The sequence below is a fragment of the Strix uralensis genome, chromosome 3 (assembly GCF_047716275.1).
Source record: "Strix uralensis isolate ZFMK-TIS-50842 chromosome 3, bStrUra1, whole genome shotgun sequence".
Classification (NCBI taxonomy): Eukaryota; Metazoa; Chordata; class Aves; order Strigiformes; family Strigidae; genus Strix; species Strix uralensis.
In genome coordinates this window covers 60,776,811-60,795,724 of record NC_133974.1, presented here as the reverse complement: position 1 = coordinate 60,795,724, position 18,914 = coordinate 60,776,811, and the positions used below count along the sequence as shown (strand labels likewise).

General features: G+C 38.7%; 1 protein-coding gene across 8 annotated transcripts in view; it reads left to right on the top strand.

Annotated features, from left to right (window-relative positions):
- ECHDC1 (ethylmalonyl-CoA decarboxylase 1) overlaps positions 1–18,914 on the top strand; it is a 38,524-nt gene that overhangs the window by 14,699 nt on the left and 4,911 nt on the right. For 5 of the 8 annotated variants that reach the window (XM_074862451.1, XM_074862450.1, XM_074862452.1 and 2 more), the window contains 2 exons: positions 3,035–3,087; positions 5,040–5,120. In XM_074862451.1, coding sequence (XP_074718552.1) covers positions 3,035–3,087; positions 5,040–5,120 — 134 coding nt within the window. The other 3 variants (XM_074862455.1, XM_074862457.1, XM_074862458.1) reach the window with 3 other exon arrangements.

Here is an 18,914-nt window from a genome sequence, read left to right as displayed (position 1 = left end):
TGCAGATGAGAGAGTTTTGTCTGGTTTCAGGTTAAAAGAGCATTAGGTTAAGTTTTCTGTCCACAAGCATCCCTAAGGCAAAAAAAAAAGTTAATAGCTTCCTGCCTGAACTGATATGTTTTTCCTTTTTATTTTTTTGCAAGGCTGCTTTAGCCCATAACTTTTAGTAATTACAGAAAACAGTTTTATTCAACCAGTTAGTTGAGGAAAGATTGTGTTTTTCATAATCTATGATACAGTTTGCCTTTCCCTCTGGTGCAGAAAAGGCAGAATAATGGCCAAGAATGCTGGAAGGATTTTCATGCCCCCTAGTGGCTGCTCCTCCTTTTATTCTTCCTCCTCTTCCTCTTCATCCTCCTCCCATGTTCAGTACTTCCTAACCCTGAAACAAATCCGGGGCCCCTGCCAGTTCTTCCTTGGCGAGTGCTAACATTACATGATCAAATCACAGTAGGCAAATTAATAGTGGAATTTAAAAAAAAAAATTTTTTTTTCTTCCTGTCCTTGTAAGCCTAGCTCCCAAGAGCAATAACCTCATTCTTGAGTGAGTCTTGAAAAGCTGGCTAGCTGAAAAGCAGGAGAGGCTCTTGAAAAGACAGCTGAGAGGAAGGAGGCACAAAGAAGAATTTCACTTTCCTTGGTCCCTGTCTAGAAGCCCTAGGACAGAGGTTTCTGCGCAGTAAGCCACAGAGGAGTTGGAGTTCAAGCAGTTGGAGACAGAGCAGTATTTCCAGACCATCTGTAGTGAATGAAAGTGGACTCTAAGCTCTTGCAGCAAAGAGAGACAGTGTTACAGTTTTCTACTTTACAAAGGTGACTTTCTTCTTCCCTGCCTTCCCCAGCCCCACTGCAAACTATTAATCCTTTTCTTTCATATGTTTTGCATACTGTATTTCACCTCACTTTCTGCTTGTTAGGTTTCTTCTTACTCCAGGGACAGTATTAGAGCTGAAAATGTGATTATTCCACTAGACTGCAGTGAACACCTCTCTTATTCAGATAAAATAGTCTGACTAGTAGCCTTATTTTTCTTATCAGGAAGGTTTGAAGGGTATGTTGGCTGGGACTCAAGTAATTGTGATTATTTTTTTTCAGGGTGTTTTTGGTGCAGGCATTTTTTCCATGTGATACACAGTAATCTCTCTACCACCTGAGAATATGAAGACCTTTCTTTTTGTCTGCTCAGCCATAAAGGCATTTATCAAGCTGGTCTGTTCTGGCATTAATCTTTAATTACTGTTTTGGATTTTGGTATGAATTGAGACAATCAATTTGAATGCAAGGACTCTGCTGTGACAAAGTGAAAAATTACTTTCTCTGAAGAGTTTTTTTGCAGCTTCATCCTGATGGTTGTAGTGTGGGAATTGTGCAAGTCCATGTCTGAGAACTGGTACCTTGTATATTTGTGTGGGTTTTGAACTTAGCTGTTAAAACAGCTATCATGGAGGATTTGATTGTTCTTTAATTTGGAATGGAAATACTGATACTGGTCTTAATGGGTGTAGGAGGTGGCTACAGTAGTAACTAAAAGCATCTTTGTAAATCAACATGTACTGAAATTTTCAAGCAGGCCTTTAATGTAATGAAACTGAATTCACTGGTTCCTGTGCAGTGATTGTCATGGCAGCTTGTATCTGCCAGAGATCTGTCCTTAAACACTATAATGCTGTTCATGTTGGGCAGAGTAGGGCTTGAACACATGAATAATTGGACAATATATCAACTGAAGGTGGCCTACTGTTATTTCAAGGTCCTATTTCAACATGTACTGAAGACGTGCTGCATATCTTTTCTTTTCCTGAGGTATGAGTCAGAAGCTTTTAATTAAGGCGGATTCTTTAACTTGCCAACCCCTGTAAAACTGTGTTTTAGAAATTAGTAAATGCCGGTAGAGATGTTTGTTTTTTCTTTTTCTTCCTACCATTTTTGTTTGTTTGTTTTTTGGTTTGGGTTTTTGTTTGGTTCATTTTTGGGTTTTTTTAAGACATGCTAAAATTGTTACCTACTGTTTTTTTACTTTTTTTAAAATAAGGATTAAATGGCACATGTGTAGTTCAGTGTATGCAGTTCAGTATGTATATGAACATGGTCATACTGGGTCATTTAGCCCAGTCATTTGATGAATTCCTGGTTGATACTAGATATGTGAGAAAGAATATAAGAACAGGGAAGGCAAATAGAGAATATTTTTGAAGCAAAACCATTGTCTTAGTTACAAATCACTGGGGACTAAGACTTCTAGAGCTAGAGGTGTTACCTTGTATCTGATAACCTTTTGTCAATTTTTCTGTAGTGAGTTTATCTAGTCGTTCTTGAATTCATGTAGCGGTTGCAGTGCCCTGCTGCAAAGTGTTCCACAGTTTAACTACATGTTGTAGGAAGAAGTACTTGTTTCGAACCTAGCAGCAATTGATTTTATTTGGAGCCCCTTAGTTCTTGTACTGGAAGAGAAGGGAACAATTGTTCCCTATTCACTATTGTTTGCAAGCTGATGTAAAACATAAAGGAGGAGAGAAATAAGAAGAATCCTCTTTCTGTTTGTTGGGTGGGGGGTTTTTTTGGCTGAAATGTTTTTGGCCCAAACAATAAAAAATGAAGTTGGTAAATTGTATCTTGTCTAAATCTTTCTAGATTTGGTCTAGTAAAAAGTATGCCGTGCTCTATAGTCCTATACAGACTTTTAAAACTCAGCTTTATGGGTGTTTAACTGGGAATGAGAAGAGGAAATTAAGAGGAAAGGATGTAAAACTTCACATCATAGAAATTCAGTATTGCAGTTACTTTAACAGTGGCTTAATTATAGCTGAAATTCATATACATTGATTGAGTTCTGATTTTTTTTTTTAACAACTTGATTTATACTAGGTTTTCTATTTGTGCATAGTGGGGTTAGGCTGGAATTCAGGCAAAATTAACCAAAGAGAGAAAACACAGCTAGAGTAAATGTAATGAATACTCCTGTCTATTCCATCTGTGTGTTTAATTGCTTCACATTAGGATCACTTAACATTTTTTAATTTCCTATTCTTTGTAGGATGGGATGAATATGTGCATGTTTATGCAAAACACTTTAACCAGACTTATGAGGTAATATATTTTATTTACCCTTCTTTATGAAGTAATTATAAGGATTGGAATATGTTTTGGCTAACTCTTTAACAAGATGTTTAAAGTTAAATACATAGTTTTGAGTGTGTAATTTTGAATCCCAGACCTTGTATTCGCACATGTTAATCAGGTACGTATTTACGGATTTATATTAGGCCTTGACATTTTGCAAATACTAGACTTCCTAGAGACTGGAACAGAAGAAAACTCTATAGTCTTATATGTGGAGAGCCAGGGGATACCTAGAGTTAAGGAAATCTAAGCCTTCAAAATTTCTGAAACTGACTTGTGTAACTCAGTGGAAATTGGTAGCTCTTAAAAAAACAAGCAGGGCCAGCTTATGCAGCCTACGCAGGTAACATTTATTTAATATATTTATTTAATCTTCCCACTTCATAAGAGGAATGTATTCAGTTCTACCATCTGGTACTTCTGAAAAACATTTTTTCCTTTCCTTTAGAGTTAGTTTCCCTTAAGAAATCACATTGCTATTAAATCCATGTGTGGTTTTTTTCTGCTCAGAGTTCTTTGAAGATAAATATTCTTTGTTTTCAAATAATCTAGATGAGAGAGTGTTATGAATTAACATTATTCTGTAAAACTGCCCAGGAGATTGGAGACTTAGTAGTAGTACTGTAAGGAATCCTCAGAATCGGAATTAGAATCCATTTGTGTAAGTTGGTCTCCGTATAATCAAAACTGATGGGACAAAGCAAAGAGGAGGAAGATGTATGAGGATTAAGCCCTCACCTCAGGTGCCTTGACTTGGAGTATGTTGAAGATGTGGTTTGGGGAAGCACTGAACTGCTGTCTGGGGACATCTATTGTAGATGGGGATCAATCTCCCTCAGATGATCCTGAAAGAGATGCCTCAGATCAGAGTGTGGATGTAGGGGACTTGGACCCATATCTTCTGGTTCCCCATAGACCACAGGAAAAATGAAGTTACTCTCTTCCAGTGGGTTACACTTGTGCCATGTATTCACTTGTATGAAGTGTGCTGTAGCTCATAAGTGAACTTGGGCCATAAGAAATTGTTGGTGCTTCTGTTAAAGTAGAAGTAAAACCAAATGTGGTCATGATTGAGAAGCTGACTTCTGAATGTGGTTTCAAAACTGCTCAATGAGTTAAATATCTGTAGTAAAAGACGAAACAGCTGTATCGGCATGCAAAGTCTGGTACTAACCAGTTGGCTTCAAGGAAACTTGGCTTATCTTACATCAGTCACTCTTCATTAGTATTCATTTCACAATGGCAGTGGGGAAGGAGGTTCTCCCTACATACTTTTACTTCCCTCTGTCCTTTGAATTACCTTAATTAACATGATTAAATACCTTGAGTATGATTAAATACAACACGATCAAAGGTAACAGATTGTTGCTATCCTCAAAGGATGGGTTTGTCCTCCAAAAAAAAATTTTTGTTGATGACTGAGATGGTAGCACTTTGAAGAAGCTGCTGAAGGTATCATGGTGAATCTCATTATTTTTAGATAACCCAGCCATGCAGTTCTTTGTGTCCCTTTCTAGTGCTTTCTGTAGTGTATTGGCTTAGCATAGGGTCTTGTATCGCTGTCCTGTCACTCCTTCTTCCAGACAATCTTTTTAGATATTATTTGTAGCATATATTTTTCATAATGATCTTATTTACTTTGATTCCATTTGATACATAATCTTCTTTACTTTGATTCCATTTGATGTATCTATCTGTCTTGATGTTTCATTTTGGGATTCCATATTAATTGTGGAATAATCATCTTAGTGTAAGTGGACTTGGTATTGTGCTACTTACCCACAAAGATGTAGTTATTTGAATGAGTTGGAATGGTATATTTTTCAGATCTTGTATTACAGAGATGGTTTGCTTGAATCCTTTTGTAATTTCTAGAAGACTAAAAGCATGAATTCTGGTTACAAAACTCTCTTGTGTAGATTGCCTTTGATCAGTGTTGCGCTAGTCCAAGGAAAAGCTGTTGGAGGAGGAGCAGAACTTACCACAGCATGTGATTTCAGGTAAGATCAACAATTTAAGTAGCTGTTATGTTGGGTCAGTGATTTAATGACTGCACCTATGCAGTGTGGGAAGCTTGAGGTACCACTTTTACCAGGACTCAGGTCTGTGAATTCCAAGACACGTGAAACTGGGCTTTGCCAGCAGACTTCACAGGAAAAAAGATTGGCTTCCTGATAGTACAGAGGAAAGATTATTTGCTGCCAGGTTATACCATTTGGATCACTGTGTAAATCAAGACCAGTGAGGAGCTTTAGCAACTGACTGTGTCATAGACCAAGTGGGTCCAACGTCTCACCCCTGAGTGAGAGGTAGGAGGACTGCAAAATTTATATCCTTTTATGTTCTTTATGTGGCTGTCATAAGTAAAAATAAATAAAGTTCTGCATTAGTCTGGTATTTTATGGTCTGGATTTATTATTTGTAACATAACTTTGTTCTGTACAGCAAGAAACAAGAGTTTGAGATGCAGTGGAAAGCAAATGAAGTTCTGTCCCTGTTTTTTTCCATGCAGGTGCAGGGATTTGCCAGCATGAAACAGCTAGCAGAAAACAGAGGGCTTTAATTAAAGAGCCTGAATGCAGAACAGGAACTGGGAAAAACTGAAGTAATAAAGTGTCACTTTATTTAAACAGTTCGTAATGTGCAAATAGCCTACAGATGTAACAGGATAAGCACTGTGCGTATTGTCTCTGAAAATGAGGAGCTTTTAGTGAAGTTTTTATCTAAGAGAAGGAAATGTGCTCTTTAAGAGGGCCTCAGCACCTGAAGTGGGAAAGGAATTGCCCAGAACAAACTGAAAGTACTTATATTTATAAAGTAATACTAAGCAAAGTAAACTAGAGCATTACACTGCTGTTGCAGGTATCAGGAACAGGCTTTGGATAGAGGAGATGGTATCTGCACTGTCTGAGCCACTTGGAAGCAGTCTTCCTTTGCTTTGAAACTAGATGCAGCCCGATCTTGCTTCATACCTACACAGCACCCGGTGAACTGGAACCTCAGCTCTGACTATGGCTGCTGCGTACAGGCTGTATTATAAATGCCAAGTAAACATGCAGGGAGGTACCGTGTTTGACAGCTGCAGCGCTGACAGGAGAATGCACCTGGGAGACTTAGTAGACCTTCCTGTATCTGTGAATCCGTTGACAGAAAGTGAATCCTGTTATCCCTAAATAGGAGTTTAGGGAATGGGAACATAATTAAATGGAAATCTTTTGACTTTCTAAAATATGTACTCTCTACTTTTATTCCGGCCATGTTGTTTGACATACTGTGTAATTATAGTCATTGTCAAGTAGCTCTTATTTGCATGAATTGAGCAGCTGCAATTCCTCTGATGTGCTGCCATAATTTTCATAATAACTACAGCTGTTGATCCATCTTCCATTACTTTCTAACACACCCATCCAGTGTAACTAAATAGTAGCAATTCAGGAGCAGCAAATGGGACTTAATTAATAACAACAACAAGATAGAGAAACATACTCTGTGCTGCTGTTGCTCCTGAATTTGAGAAATTTAATACCAGGGGAGAGAATCCAGGTTTTTTTGAGGACTGTGATAGGTATTAGTGGAACATGTATTCTGTCCTGAGTCACTAGATGCCAGAAGAGGAAATTGAGAACAGAAATCAGAGAGGTTTGTTTTCTTCTTTGAATAAACTGTTTGGACACTTTATTTTTTAAGAACAAAATGAGTGAGTTGTGTCTGCTTTTAATTCTAAATTTTCACATCCACTTCTATTTTTCACAGTTACCATGTAAACTACCAAATCGCTTGGTATTGGCTTGAAATATTTTCTTATTTTTATCTTTGCCAGTCTGTACTACATTAACTGTACTAATATAGTTGAAGTGAATCACTTGAATGGAAATGGCTTATGTACCTTCTCTGAAATGTGCTCTGGCAGCATGTTGCACATCTCTACTAAAGCAGAGGTGTGGACAAATCCAATTTTAAAATAGCTGAGGTGGTTTAAGATATTACTGATGCATTCTTTCAGTGGCAGTTCTTGTGGCTAATTGTCTCTTACTCTGTTTTAAGATAGATCATTTAAAATTGAATTAGGGACAGTTTGCATGAACTCTGGCACATCTATGGCTGACATAAAGGCAGCGATGAAAAGTGAAAACATCTTAAGTCACTACATCTGATCTGGAGGAATAGGTCTTCTCAAAACATCTTCTTCAATCTTAACTGCTTATGGATTGTTGCAGTATGACTCCATAAGAACAACATCCTTATAAAGATCATAAACATGTGACTGGAAAAAAAAAAATCATTGTCCAGACAAGTGCAAGGTAATTAAAATCATTTCAGACTTTTTCTGATATGAAAATTGGGAAGACAAATAACTACAGTGTCAGAAGTCTTATCTCAATTATTTCTGTAAAACTGAGTAATGTAAAACCATGCAGGTATGAAACTGGTTTGGACAGCTGAGCTTTTTAGTAGTTTCAAGAAACCTAGACTTTTTTCAGTGTGACACAGTTGAATGTTCTCCCTGATGTGAAGCTGTCTCATGGGTTCTGCTGCCACATGTCAGTGTACATTGTGGTTCTGCATGATACTGCAGCCATTTTAGTGAAGTGCACAAATGACTGTAATGTTGGATTCAGTGATGCAATTTTACAAGTAATTGAAATGAAGTACCTGTTCCGAGTTCCCTATATGCAGAAACTTGAAGTGCATCTCGTAGTTGCACAATGCGTGAAGTTAGAGAGAACTGATTTGGCAGGGTTGGCTAAGGAATTTGGACAGAATTGTAGTGGGTTGTTGGGCAATAAGCTAACAGTTAGATGTGGGGCAGAGACAGTTTGGTAATTAATCTGTTTGTGCTTTTAGTAGATCACAATAATCTCTGAGTGCAGTAGCTGCAGTATGCTGCCAGCCAATAGCCAGAATAACTAACTTTGAATTCTGAGCTGTCTTGTCTTCTAGTTCATGTTGGTGCCTTTGAGAAATCTCCCTGGGGCGATGTCTGTGTAGGTCTTTTAGACACATCTTCAGCTTTGAAAATTTAGTCCTACATCCCTTGGCAAATGGACTTCCATTGTACCAGAGTGCTTCTGAAAAATGCAGTCTCTTCCCCCCTACCCCTTTTTCCTCTCTAATGCTGCAGTCAAAATAGAGGTTTGTCTCTGCTATGTGAGTTCAACTTAAAAGGTGGTGTCTCCAGGCAGATGATGAGAGTGCAAAGATGGGAAGCTACCTGTTTGTCTTGCCATTGACCTCAAAATGGGCTATAGGTAGAGGCAGCAATATTCTCCTTTTTTAGAAAATAAATTAATCAACTATAATTTCTTCAGCTGTAGTTGATCTTGCACAGTTAAATCTCAAAGGGCCAGCTTCATTACTGTTGTTAGTGCTGAGCAGTTTCCTACTTAGTAAAAAGCACCATTGATTTAAAGAGGCATTTGCTTTCTGAGCAGACTTCTGCCCTGTATCTCTAGGAATGACAGAATCAAGCTTTTAACAAGGGAAGAAGCTTATGCTAATAATGCTGCATTTATCAAATTGGCCTTGCTGCATTTTAATTGGATGTTTTCTATATTTTTTTGAAATATGTATTACATCTTAAGGTGTTCAGCATGTTCCATAAAACACCTAATAAGAGATAAAATGAAACACACTGCTGTTGACTAGCTTATGTTATGTGTGTTCTTGTGATGACTTGTATTTATGCGTTTAGTGCATTAAATATAACTTATACGAAATGAAAGGAGCAGAGGATACTCTAACCACTACATAGATATAGGCCCACTGTGACTGACTTTTCAGTTGTTGTTCCTTTAAAAAAAGAAGTGTGGGGGGGAAAGCTGTAAAGGCATTAGTATTCTATAGTAAGCTTTTCCAAGAATAGGTTTCAGAGCATCAGAGCACAACACACTAGCTTCTTTGGAAATATTTCGCTGTATACAAGGATTTTGGCTTTTAGTTTTATCAGGAGGAGGTTTTAGGTACACAAGATGCTGCTGTTTGAAATAAGGGTGCCTCAGTACATAGTAGTTCTTTTCACTGGGCAGAGCATGATATGAATGTAACGGGATGGGGCTCACATATTCATGAGTTCTTGCAAAGTCCAGCCTGACAGAGCACTTTTCATTAGATGTGACTCCGTAACATTGCTACACATCACCAGGAAAAGAATCAGTAGCCAAATCTGAGTGGGTTCTCACAGCTTCAGGTGCTTGCTATATGCCATAGAACACTTTTTTTACTATATAAAATTTTCCTCTCTAATATATATACACACACACACATATACACACATATATATGTAAAACCTCCTTCAAATCAGTTGGCAATTTTAGAATTCCATTGCAGTCATGCATCACTTCACATTTTAGAGGCCTGGGAGGTTTGTTAGTACAATTTTATGATGAATTTTCAGAGATGGATTATGGTTTTAAAAGTTTCACACTGCCTGCCTTTGAGAAGGCTGTTCTCATTTTTGACCTGGCACACTTGACATCGGGTTAAGTAATCGCAGCACTGTTAGAAATGGACTTGAGAGCTTGTACATTTGGGCTTGTAGTTATGGACTGGTATTGTTTTTTCTTTATTACCAGTTTTCATTTGGGTTTGAATTTCATGTGTTTACAATCTTCCAGGCAGAGGATTTTTTACCACTTTGATTTTTACTGGAAATGTAAGTAATAGCAACAAAGCATGAATTTGAGTTGACGTTTTCTTTCTGACGTTCTTTTTGTAGGGATTTACTTCATTCCAAGTTTTGTGTTTGGGTGTGTTTTTTTTCCTTTGTGTGGCCAAACCATCTTATCCTGGGTGAATGAGATTTTTTTCTTATCAGCATGTGTCTATGTTTTAGACCACTTGTACCATGCAGTCTTGTGTCCTTTTTGTTGAACAGTCTTGTCTGCAGCTGATTCTGTGTTGCACAGTAATAATAAACAGAGATAGCCCAGATAATGGAAAACTTAGCTAAGACAGATTTTAGGGAATGCAGAACTGGACCCATGCTGATTCTTGCTGAGACATTGGGCTGTTGGTACTCTGTAGGGAAGCATTCAAGGCTCAATGAGAATTAGTTTAGGAAGAGTGCAAATGCACTGAAATTATCCATTATGCTTGCATCTGTGAAGTGACTAATCCCCAGTTTAGATAAACTGCCTGCAGGTATTTGAGTTTGATGCTCCATTGCTGATCTTCACTACCAAGTTAATCCTTTTTAAATACGTATATAATCAGATAGCTCCACAAGTTGGTTAATACGAAGTCAGAGCAGCACTTGTGTCTGCTGATTCTGAGGTGGGATTATGTTGAGCTGTGGCTTCATGAGGACAGACTGCCTGAACAGTTCGCCTTGATGTGGGAGAGGGGTGTCCCTGCTGCCCAATCCCAGTTCACTGCTTGCTTCTGGTTTGCCAAGCACCAATGAAGGTGCCTGTATTGAATCAACTATCTCACTATAAAGCAACAGAAGGCTTACATATTTCCCATTCTTACAGTGAGCTAAAGTGGTTTGTAAAGGGATGTAGTATTGGCTAGAGCCAATGTAAAGGAGGAACTCAGCCTCTAAGAGAAGATGACGAAGAACAGGAGGGGATGGGAATACAATCTTTTCCTTTTGTCTCTAAGGAGTTGTTAGCCTGTTTCCCCTTAAGTCACAGCTTTCAACTGCCCAGCTTTGCATTGGATCAGCTTCCAGAGTGTAGCTTCCAGAGTCCCTTTACCTATCTCATTTTTCAGTCCTGTCATGTGCTGTTGAAGGATTATGAAAATAACTCTTCCTCTCTTTATCACTCCAGGTAGCAATGTAGTTAACATTGTAGATATCTGGACGGTAATCATCCACATCAAAGTTAACCGTTCATTGAAATGACGAAATGTTTCCCAAATGACTCAATTTCCATGGGTTTTTGCATGTGTAAGTAGCCGTTGCTGTGTGGATCTCAACCTACTTTCATTGTAAACATTGCCTTCACAGTTGCAATTTCCAGTCTTCCCCTTCACCCCCCATTTCTTTTTTCCTCTCTAATCCAAATCAACTCAATGTCTTAGTGAAGATTTGGAGCCCTGTTGGCTGGACCTCTATGTTCCTGTTCCTTTCAGACTTAACCAAAATTGTGTGAAACAAGCCTGCAGACTGTTTGAACCTGTATACCTTGGTGGCTTCAGGTTCCTACTTGTTCCTGGATCCTGCAGTTAATAAGAAATTAATTGCTGCTGCTGTAACTCAGCAGTCACAGTAAGAATAAATCAGATTATAAATTCTTATGTTAAATAAATTCCTACTGTGCTTAAACTGTTAATTGTGTAAGAACTTCTACTGTATCCATGATCTGTTAGTAGGTGTTATCCTCCAGTTCTGTTTTGTGTGCTGATGCATTCATATTTATAAACAAAAAGCAAATATATAGGTTGATGAAAAACCAGTCATTTCAATTAGTGTGGATTTGTTTGTGTGTGAAAAAGATTGTAAATAAAAAGATACCAGGGAAATTACACTTTTGGTGATAAGAGAATTGGTCACACTCTTAGGCGTATTTGTGGAGGATCTGTTAGTTTGCTGAAAATGTGCCTTTTCTTGTCCAGCTTGTCTGAACTGAACTGACCATCAGCTAGTTATCTAAAGCAGGCTTTAGTACCCTGTCAATAGGACTAATGTGCTGTATTAAAAAGTAAAGAGGTGAAGAATCTAAGTTACTGTTTTAACGTAGAATTTTCATGTTAAATTTTCTGTCCCATTTATGCCTTTTCTGAGATATGTCATTGTCCCGTGTCCCGTCCCCCCCCAAAAAAAGCTCTGAAATGATATATCATATCTGGAAAACTTAAAACTTAGGTCACAGCCACTGCAATCACTTTATAAAAAAACACAACCCTCAGCATTTTTTCTTTGAGATTATTAACCTGGTATCCTGACAAAATGGCAACATTTCACTATCATTTAATCACCAGTGATTTCAAATAAGTGTATGATCTCTCTTTGCTTTAGTCAGAAATTGTTGTGTAGGATGTGCAAATGCAGCATCAGTAGCACTGCATGCAGAGACAGCTGAATTTCAAAGTGTGTCTTGTTACCCTAGGCCTTGCTTGCAAAGGGTTGTTAGTGTGATGTTACGACATATTTTAAATCCTTTAAAGTTGTGGGTTGTAGAAATATGATATATCAAACCCATCATAAAATATTAGAGCAACTCAAACCTTGCATCTCTTAGGGCTGGTGTCAAGAAATGCTGTTCCTTTCCAGTTGGCTGCGTTCAGGCGAGTGAGGTGATCTTTGCCTTTTTGACATTTTAGATGCCAAGCTCTAGGCCAGAGTGTTGGGAAGCTCCCCCTCCCCTTCTGTATCAGCAGCTGTGATGAGCAGAGAACATGACTGAAGTGTTCCTGCTTTAAGAGACTCTTGAATTTGGTCTGGGAGAATTTCGTTCCGTTTTCTTTGGTCTTGATAAACATGTAATGGAAATAAAGATGTGGGAGAATGAAGTTATAAACACGGGTGTATATGCTACATGAAAGTGTGCACATAATTTAAAAAATACAATATTTTAAATTGGAAAACAAGCTCCAGTGTGCTTTTTTTGATTTCTAGATGAATACTGGCATTCAGATTTGACTAAAAATTTCAATTACCGAACACCTTTACCTCCAAGTGGTCTTTTTTCATCAAAGAATCTGGTAAAATATCACTAGATCTTTTGTAATGGAATTTTTTTGCTTTAGTCTAAAAGGCATATCTGTTGTTGAAAATGTTTGCTTGAATGAAATCCAAATAACTTAGTTCCTTTTTTGGAAGGAAAGACTCATGTAACATTTTAGATTTCCAGCATGAGTAATTTTTATGTGAGCATTATTTTGACGTTCACTGACTTGTGTATTGAAACTTTGGCAGCCTGTAAAGAATAGCTAAAACCTGCTTCATGGGTAAGACCCAAGTGCCATGTCAAGATGAAAACTACGCTGAAAATAATTGTAGGGTAGTGGAGGTTGCAGTGTGCCTGGGACCCATTGACACAACCAGGATAATAGAAATAAAGTAATAGCTGGGAATTAGAAGAGGAAGAGAGTCTTAGTGAGACACCAGTTGGTAGCAGGGGAGGAGAAATGGGGTGGTACCCTGTGAATTGCTGCCCTACAACTGCAGGGAGAAAGGAGAATCCAGGTGCTACATTTTGAATGATGGGGCTTCAGTCCTGCTTCATGGCTCTGCTGATTCATGCCATTTTCAGAGTTTATACTACACTCTTCAGGGGAATTACAGCTCCCCAGTGTAACTATCTGCTGTATCAGCCTGGGAAATAGGACGCATTCACTTTGCAGTTTGGCCAAATAATTTTCTTTCCTGTCAGTTTATTGAAAAACGGATGGGGAAAAAAAAAGAAAAAAAAAAAAAGGCTCATCTTTCTTTAATATTGCTTGTGGAGTTTTAATCAGTTACGCTTTTTTGAGCCCCTATTTCTTGCCCTGTGATCTGTCATCTAATTTAATTTTTCATTCCTGCTACAGAAAGTCTTTCTGTAATTTCCAATATTCACCTTCATTTTTCCCTTTTAGAAGAAATGCAGCTTTTTATAGCATGCTTTTCTCTCTTCAGCTTCTGTAAAGCCACGGTGAGTGTGTCAAGCCTGAGGTAAAAAATGAGATTTAAAACCCCTAATCCAGGTCTGCTGGGTGAACCTCCATCTGTAGCTGACTTCTGGGAGATTCTGGTCCAGAATGAGATTGGAAGAGCCGTCTGTGTGGATGGCAGCCAGTATGACAGCGAGCATCACCTGCAGGAGACTTTTGGGGGGCCCTACCTACCTCGTCTTGTTTGAGGCTGCTCTGCTCCCCTTGCAGGGTATTAGTAACAGCTTCTTCCCCCATGTTTCTTTCCTTCCCTAATCCCTCTCTCAAATTAAGTCTTTCTGGCCCTCTTTTAGCCACACCTCTTTGATCAGGGAAGTGCTTAAGAAATAAACCTTTTTTCACTTCTCTGGTCATTCTTATGCAGTCATGTCTGGACCAGCTTTTTAGTCTGGGTCTTGCCTGATCACAGAGTGTGTGCTCTGCTGCTTTACAATGCTCCTTTTTGCTGCTGATAGGCCTTTTCTTAATTTTTCTAAGTGCAGACTTTGCTATTGATGAGATGCTGTTTTTTGGGGCATGCAGATTTCTGTATCTGCCTATTATAATTTAACCCCTGTTATCGAAAAGATCTTTTCCTAGTAACAATATTATCTTCCCTGGAGTGGCTTTCTTTGAAATTGGTAATCTTGCAGCCTCTTTGAATTGACTCTGTTGCTTTTGGAGGCTCATCTTCCACTGTATTTGGGCAATAGATGGTGGAGTTATCCACACCTTCAGCTTCTGTGTATTCTTGGAGACCATATTGCTCCTAAATCAGCTTATATATGTTTAGCAGTTTCTGCTCTGATGTTCCTGTGTTCCATCTCTGCATTCAACTCTTCTCTTGTTACTCCATCTTCCTTTTTTTTGATCCAGGACTCTACTTTTCAGAATTTTAGCATCAACCAAATGTTTTTGTGTCTTTAGATGAAAATATGACTTTGTCATTCTTTCTTCTGCATTTCATTTGACTCTGGGTGATGTGAGAAAGCACGATAGAGTCACATTATAAATGGTTATTTTAAGGTTTTGTTTGAAGAGTGCATCTCTCATTGTTTTGGTCCATATGCTCCCCTCTGGGAAGTGCCCTGGGGTTTCCCAACCAACTCAGAACAACATTTAATCTTGCTCAGGAAAATACATCTGTAATTAGGAATCTATTTTTTGGATCTGATTTTGACTGTGATCCTTAGGGTTTCATAAAATGCATTGGAAAATCTGACTGGAAGGCAGCAAAGGTAGGTCGTAAAGGCAACGTGTGCGAGGGATAGTTGAGATATTTTTCTAGGCTACTTTATGTAAGGCTTGATTCTTAGCTTTTGTTGCGAGTGGGGGGGGAAAATGGATGCACTAAGAGTGTTACAAAATAATTCAGTAACTATAAATAAAATTCCATATAATCTGTAAGGCAATTTGAAAAGAGCTGTGAGAAAAGTGAGCTCTTGTGTTGGTGAGATTTCTTAAACTGGCATCAAGCCTACTCCTTTGACACCAAGTTTTAGAGTGTGCCTAGAACACTCTGTACTTGGGAGTCTTGATAGGATTTTTTATTTATTTTGGTTCTTGGGTATCATTTTAATTAATGTAAACCTCAAGTAAAGAAGGTGTATCGCTTTGTGGGGTTTTTGGGTTTTTTTAATCACTGAAAGGATTTGAGAGGGGTGGCTTTCTGATGGGCTTACTGAAATAGTAGTTGGACCTACTTCTTTCCATTGCATTCCTGTAGTAAAGGTTACAGATTAAAGCTCATAAAAAGGAAAGATCATTAATGTTCACACTCTTCTCTTATCCTGTTGAAATTTGGGATTGCAGAGCAGCTTCATGCAATTCTATCTAAGATACGCACAAGGGACATAGTTTCCCCAAACTCTCTCAAACCATTTGTCTTCATTTTTATATTCTTTAGCGGTTACCATTTAGGCATCTTTCAGGTAAATATCTGTGACTAAAGGATTTTCAGAAAGAGCAAAGATTTGGTTTTTTTTATGGTGCTAGTTTGCATGGATTATCGCTAAAAGCATATAGGACAAATCCTTAGTTTTATTGGTTTTACAGTATTTTCACTTTAGAATCTCACTTCGTGTTGCCACAGCTCTGAAGCAGCAATTGCTGTAATTTCTCATGTTTCTCATGTTTCTTTGCATAGGGCAGAAACATGAGGAGCTCTCCATGTGAGAGAAGATACGGGAGAGGAGCAGGAGGAATTAATACTAGCAATACTACAATACATACTGGGAAAGCACGGAACAGTCGTGGCTGGCCAATGTTCACTGCATTGCTACAGTTCAAAAATCTGGTAAATGTAATTACCAATGAGTTAGTGATTAAATGTTTAATCAGGGCTTTTTGATCCTTTAAGGCCTATCCAATTAATCAAGTGAGATTGAAAGATAAGTGAAATTATGACTAACTCTTCTCAAGATGAATCCATTTGTATTTTCAGAGAATTAGGGGTGGGGTTTCTTTGGTGATAGAGGGTTTAGTAAGACAGCAGAGTTTCAGAAAAATGTTTATCTTTTTAATCCCTTTACAGAGTACCTAAGTAATTATTTGATGACATAATGATAAGGAGACTGATGAGACACTGCACTGGATAGGCTGAAACAGATTAATTTGTCCCAACTTGCTTTTTGGAGGAGACTGTCTTATTCTTGAGGGGCTAATTCTAACAGCATCTGTCACAAAAATTGAAGGACTGGAAACTGCTCATCAGCAGCTTTGCTGACTAGCTAAATTATTTTAGTATAGTACTGCATATTTCTTCTGCAAAATATTCTTCCCACAGTACTTTGCTGCTTCAAAATTCATTTTTATTGCAAAAATGACTGGTTTATTGCAGCTGTTTTAAGGTGAGTTTCTGTAATAACCATGGAAAACTTGTGTATTGGAATATTGCACAAGGCTAGAACTAGGATTTTTTTAATTAAAAATAAACCCCCATACACTCTGCGATTAAATACTGATGGAAGTATTCCTAGCCTTTCCAGGAAGGTTTATGGTCCTAAGAATATTTTGAGAGACTAAATACTTATACAAGACAGGTTGTCGCTATTAGAACACAATGTTATGTAATTAACTATCAATATTTAGGTTTCCATGTTAGGTCTTCACAGGCTCGAATTGCAGCCTTAACTTTAGTCAGTACTCTTAATTTCAGGTTTTCTGTGGCTTTGTGAAGATGTCAAGGCAGTGGTTCATATTCAGGTCTTGTTTTCAAGGCTATACTCAGGAATTACTTCTGTTGTTAAAAGATTCTGGAGAAGGTAGGGATGAGTTCTGCAGCAAATTACCAAGGAGTATTCATATACAAGGCCTCAAGAATTTGTATCTTAATGCTGAGGAAGTTCTGTAGTCTCTTACACGTGTATTAACATCTGTCCATGCATGGTGGGGAAGATAGGTTTTAGATATATTAAATGGGAAGGTACATGATATCTGGTGTATCTTTCTGACTCTTAAGATTTGGAATGCAGGTATCAGAGGTGGACTGAGCACTAGGTACGTGTTAAAACTTGCCAGGCCACATGCCATGCTAAAGAAAATGGGGAGAAGGCAGCAAGCCTGGATGTTTCCAAACTGTAGTATGTGCTACGTGAACCATTCAAGATAGAGTGCAGTTGCAGCAGTGCTTGACTGCTTGTGTGATGGTCCTTGCCCAAGGTTCAGACTAACAGCACCTGGAGTCCCAATTAAATTGCTTTGTATGGTCCAGCTTGCAGGGCTGCCACTTGCCTGGGGCAAGGCCCCTTGGTGCCCCTGCCTGAGCCAAGGAACTGAAGCTCCAAAATTGGCTGGCTGCATTTGCAGCAAAGGGGCTGGATGCATCCGAGGAGACCACCAGGACTTGGATTTTTGGACAGGGTAGGTGCTCCCAGCATGTGCTGCAGCCACTGATCATAGGTTTGCTCAGCCCTTTTGTGGCTGTAGGAAGAGTTTTATCCTGCCGTTGACTGAAGACCCTTTCACATGCTTGCATCTCCTCAGGCACAGATGGACCTTGATTTTCATGTGCCATGGCAGACAGTACAGGAGATCTCAGCTATTCAGATCCTATAGTTGTACTGAGCTCTAGATGCCTATGGCAATGCTTTTGCCTCCAGTGGAGGAGTCAAGGTGACTTCTGTCTTTCACATCCAACTACCCACTTCTATGTCATCTGAACAGTTACTGTGTTTCAGCCATCCACTTCAAAGCCTTTTTTTTTTTTTTTTTTCCCCTCAAAGCCAGAGATGTAGTATGCTGCCTAGAAGATACCATTTGATTTATGTGCTGCACTGGACTAACCTGAAATAAAGGACTTCTGTTTAATCACAAATCAGGACTTTTGTTGTACAGATAGAGGAAGAGGTAGTTTAGTTCTTACTCTAATGCTATAAATTAAAAAATCATAACTCTCTCTTGCTTTGTTTTAAATTATTGTACCACCCTAGTTGACTAAAAACATCCCATCTACTGCATGTGTTCAGCATCACTTTGTGTGTAAGAGCAGCACTTTTGTTGGTGGGTTTTACACACATGAGCAAGAGGAGAAAGGAGATCAGATTGCAGGTATTACCTGTGTAACACTCTTACCTGCTGCCTGAGTCACAGTCACTTGCTGCAAGAACCCACCACCAATACTGGGATCTCCTGTGCCCCTTGGGATGCTGGAGTGTAAGGAAGATGGAGTGAGATTGTGAGGTGCAATGTGCAGGTGAAGTGATGGGCCAGGGACTGTATTTTGAGTGTTGAGAAGGTGCAGTAGGAAAACAGAGAAGAAGTGGACAATGAACTCCAACCTTCTTGCTCATTTAAAGTCCAGCATGCATTTGAGAGCTGCTGCTGTGGTGGATGGTCCTGGTAGCACTTGCCAAGCAAAATTACAAAATCCTAAACTAGTTACACCTGAGTTTTTGTCACTTGCAAGCAAAGTCATCAAATTTTCATGCCCACCTGGCAAAACAAGTTCCATTTGCATGATAAACACCATCCACAGGTAATGTCATACCTGACCTCTAACAAATTCTTGAACTTGCACGCCCCAGCACTGTGTATTTTAAAAAGCTGTTTTGGCCACATGTTAACATTGCATGGCTGTTACTTAATTTAACACGGGTTACTTGAGCTGATTGGTGAGTGTATTAGAAAAATATGCACGTTGGGGAAAGTGTATGACTGGATTATACATCAACTTTGTTCTTCTCTTGTTTGCTGGTTAAAACAAATGTTTGGCCCTT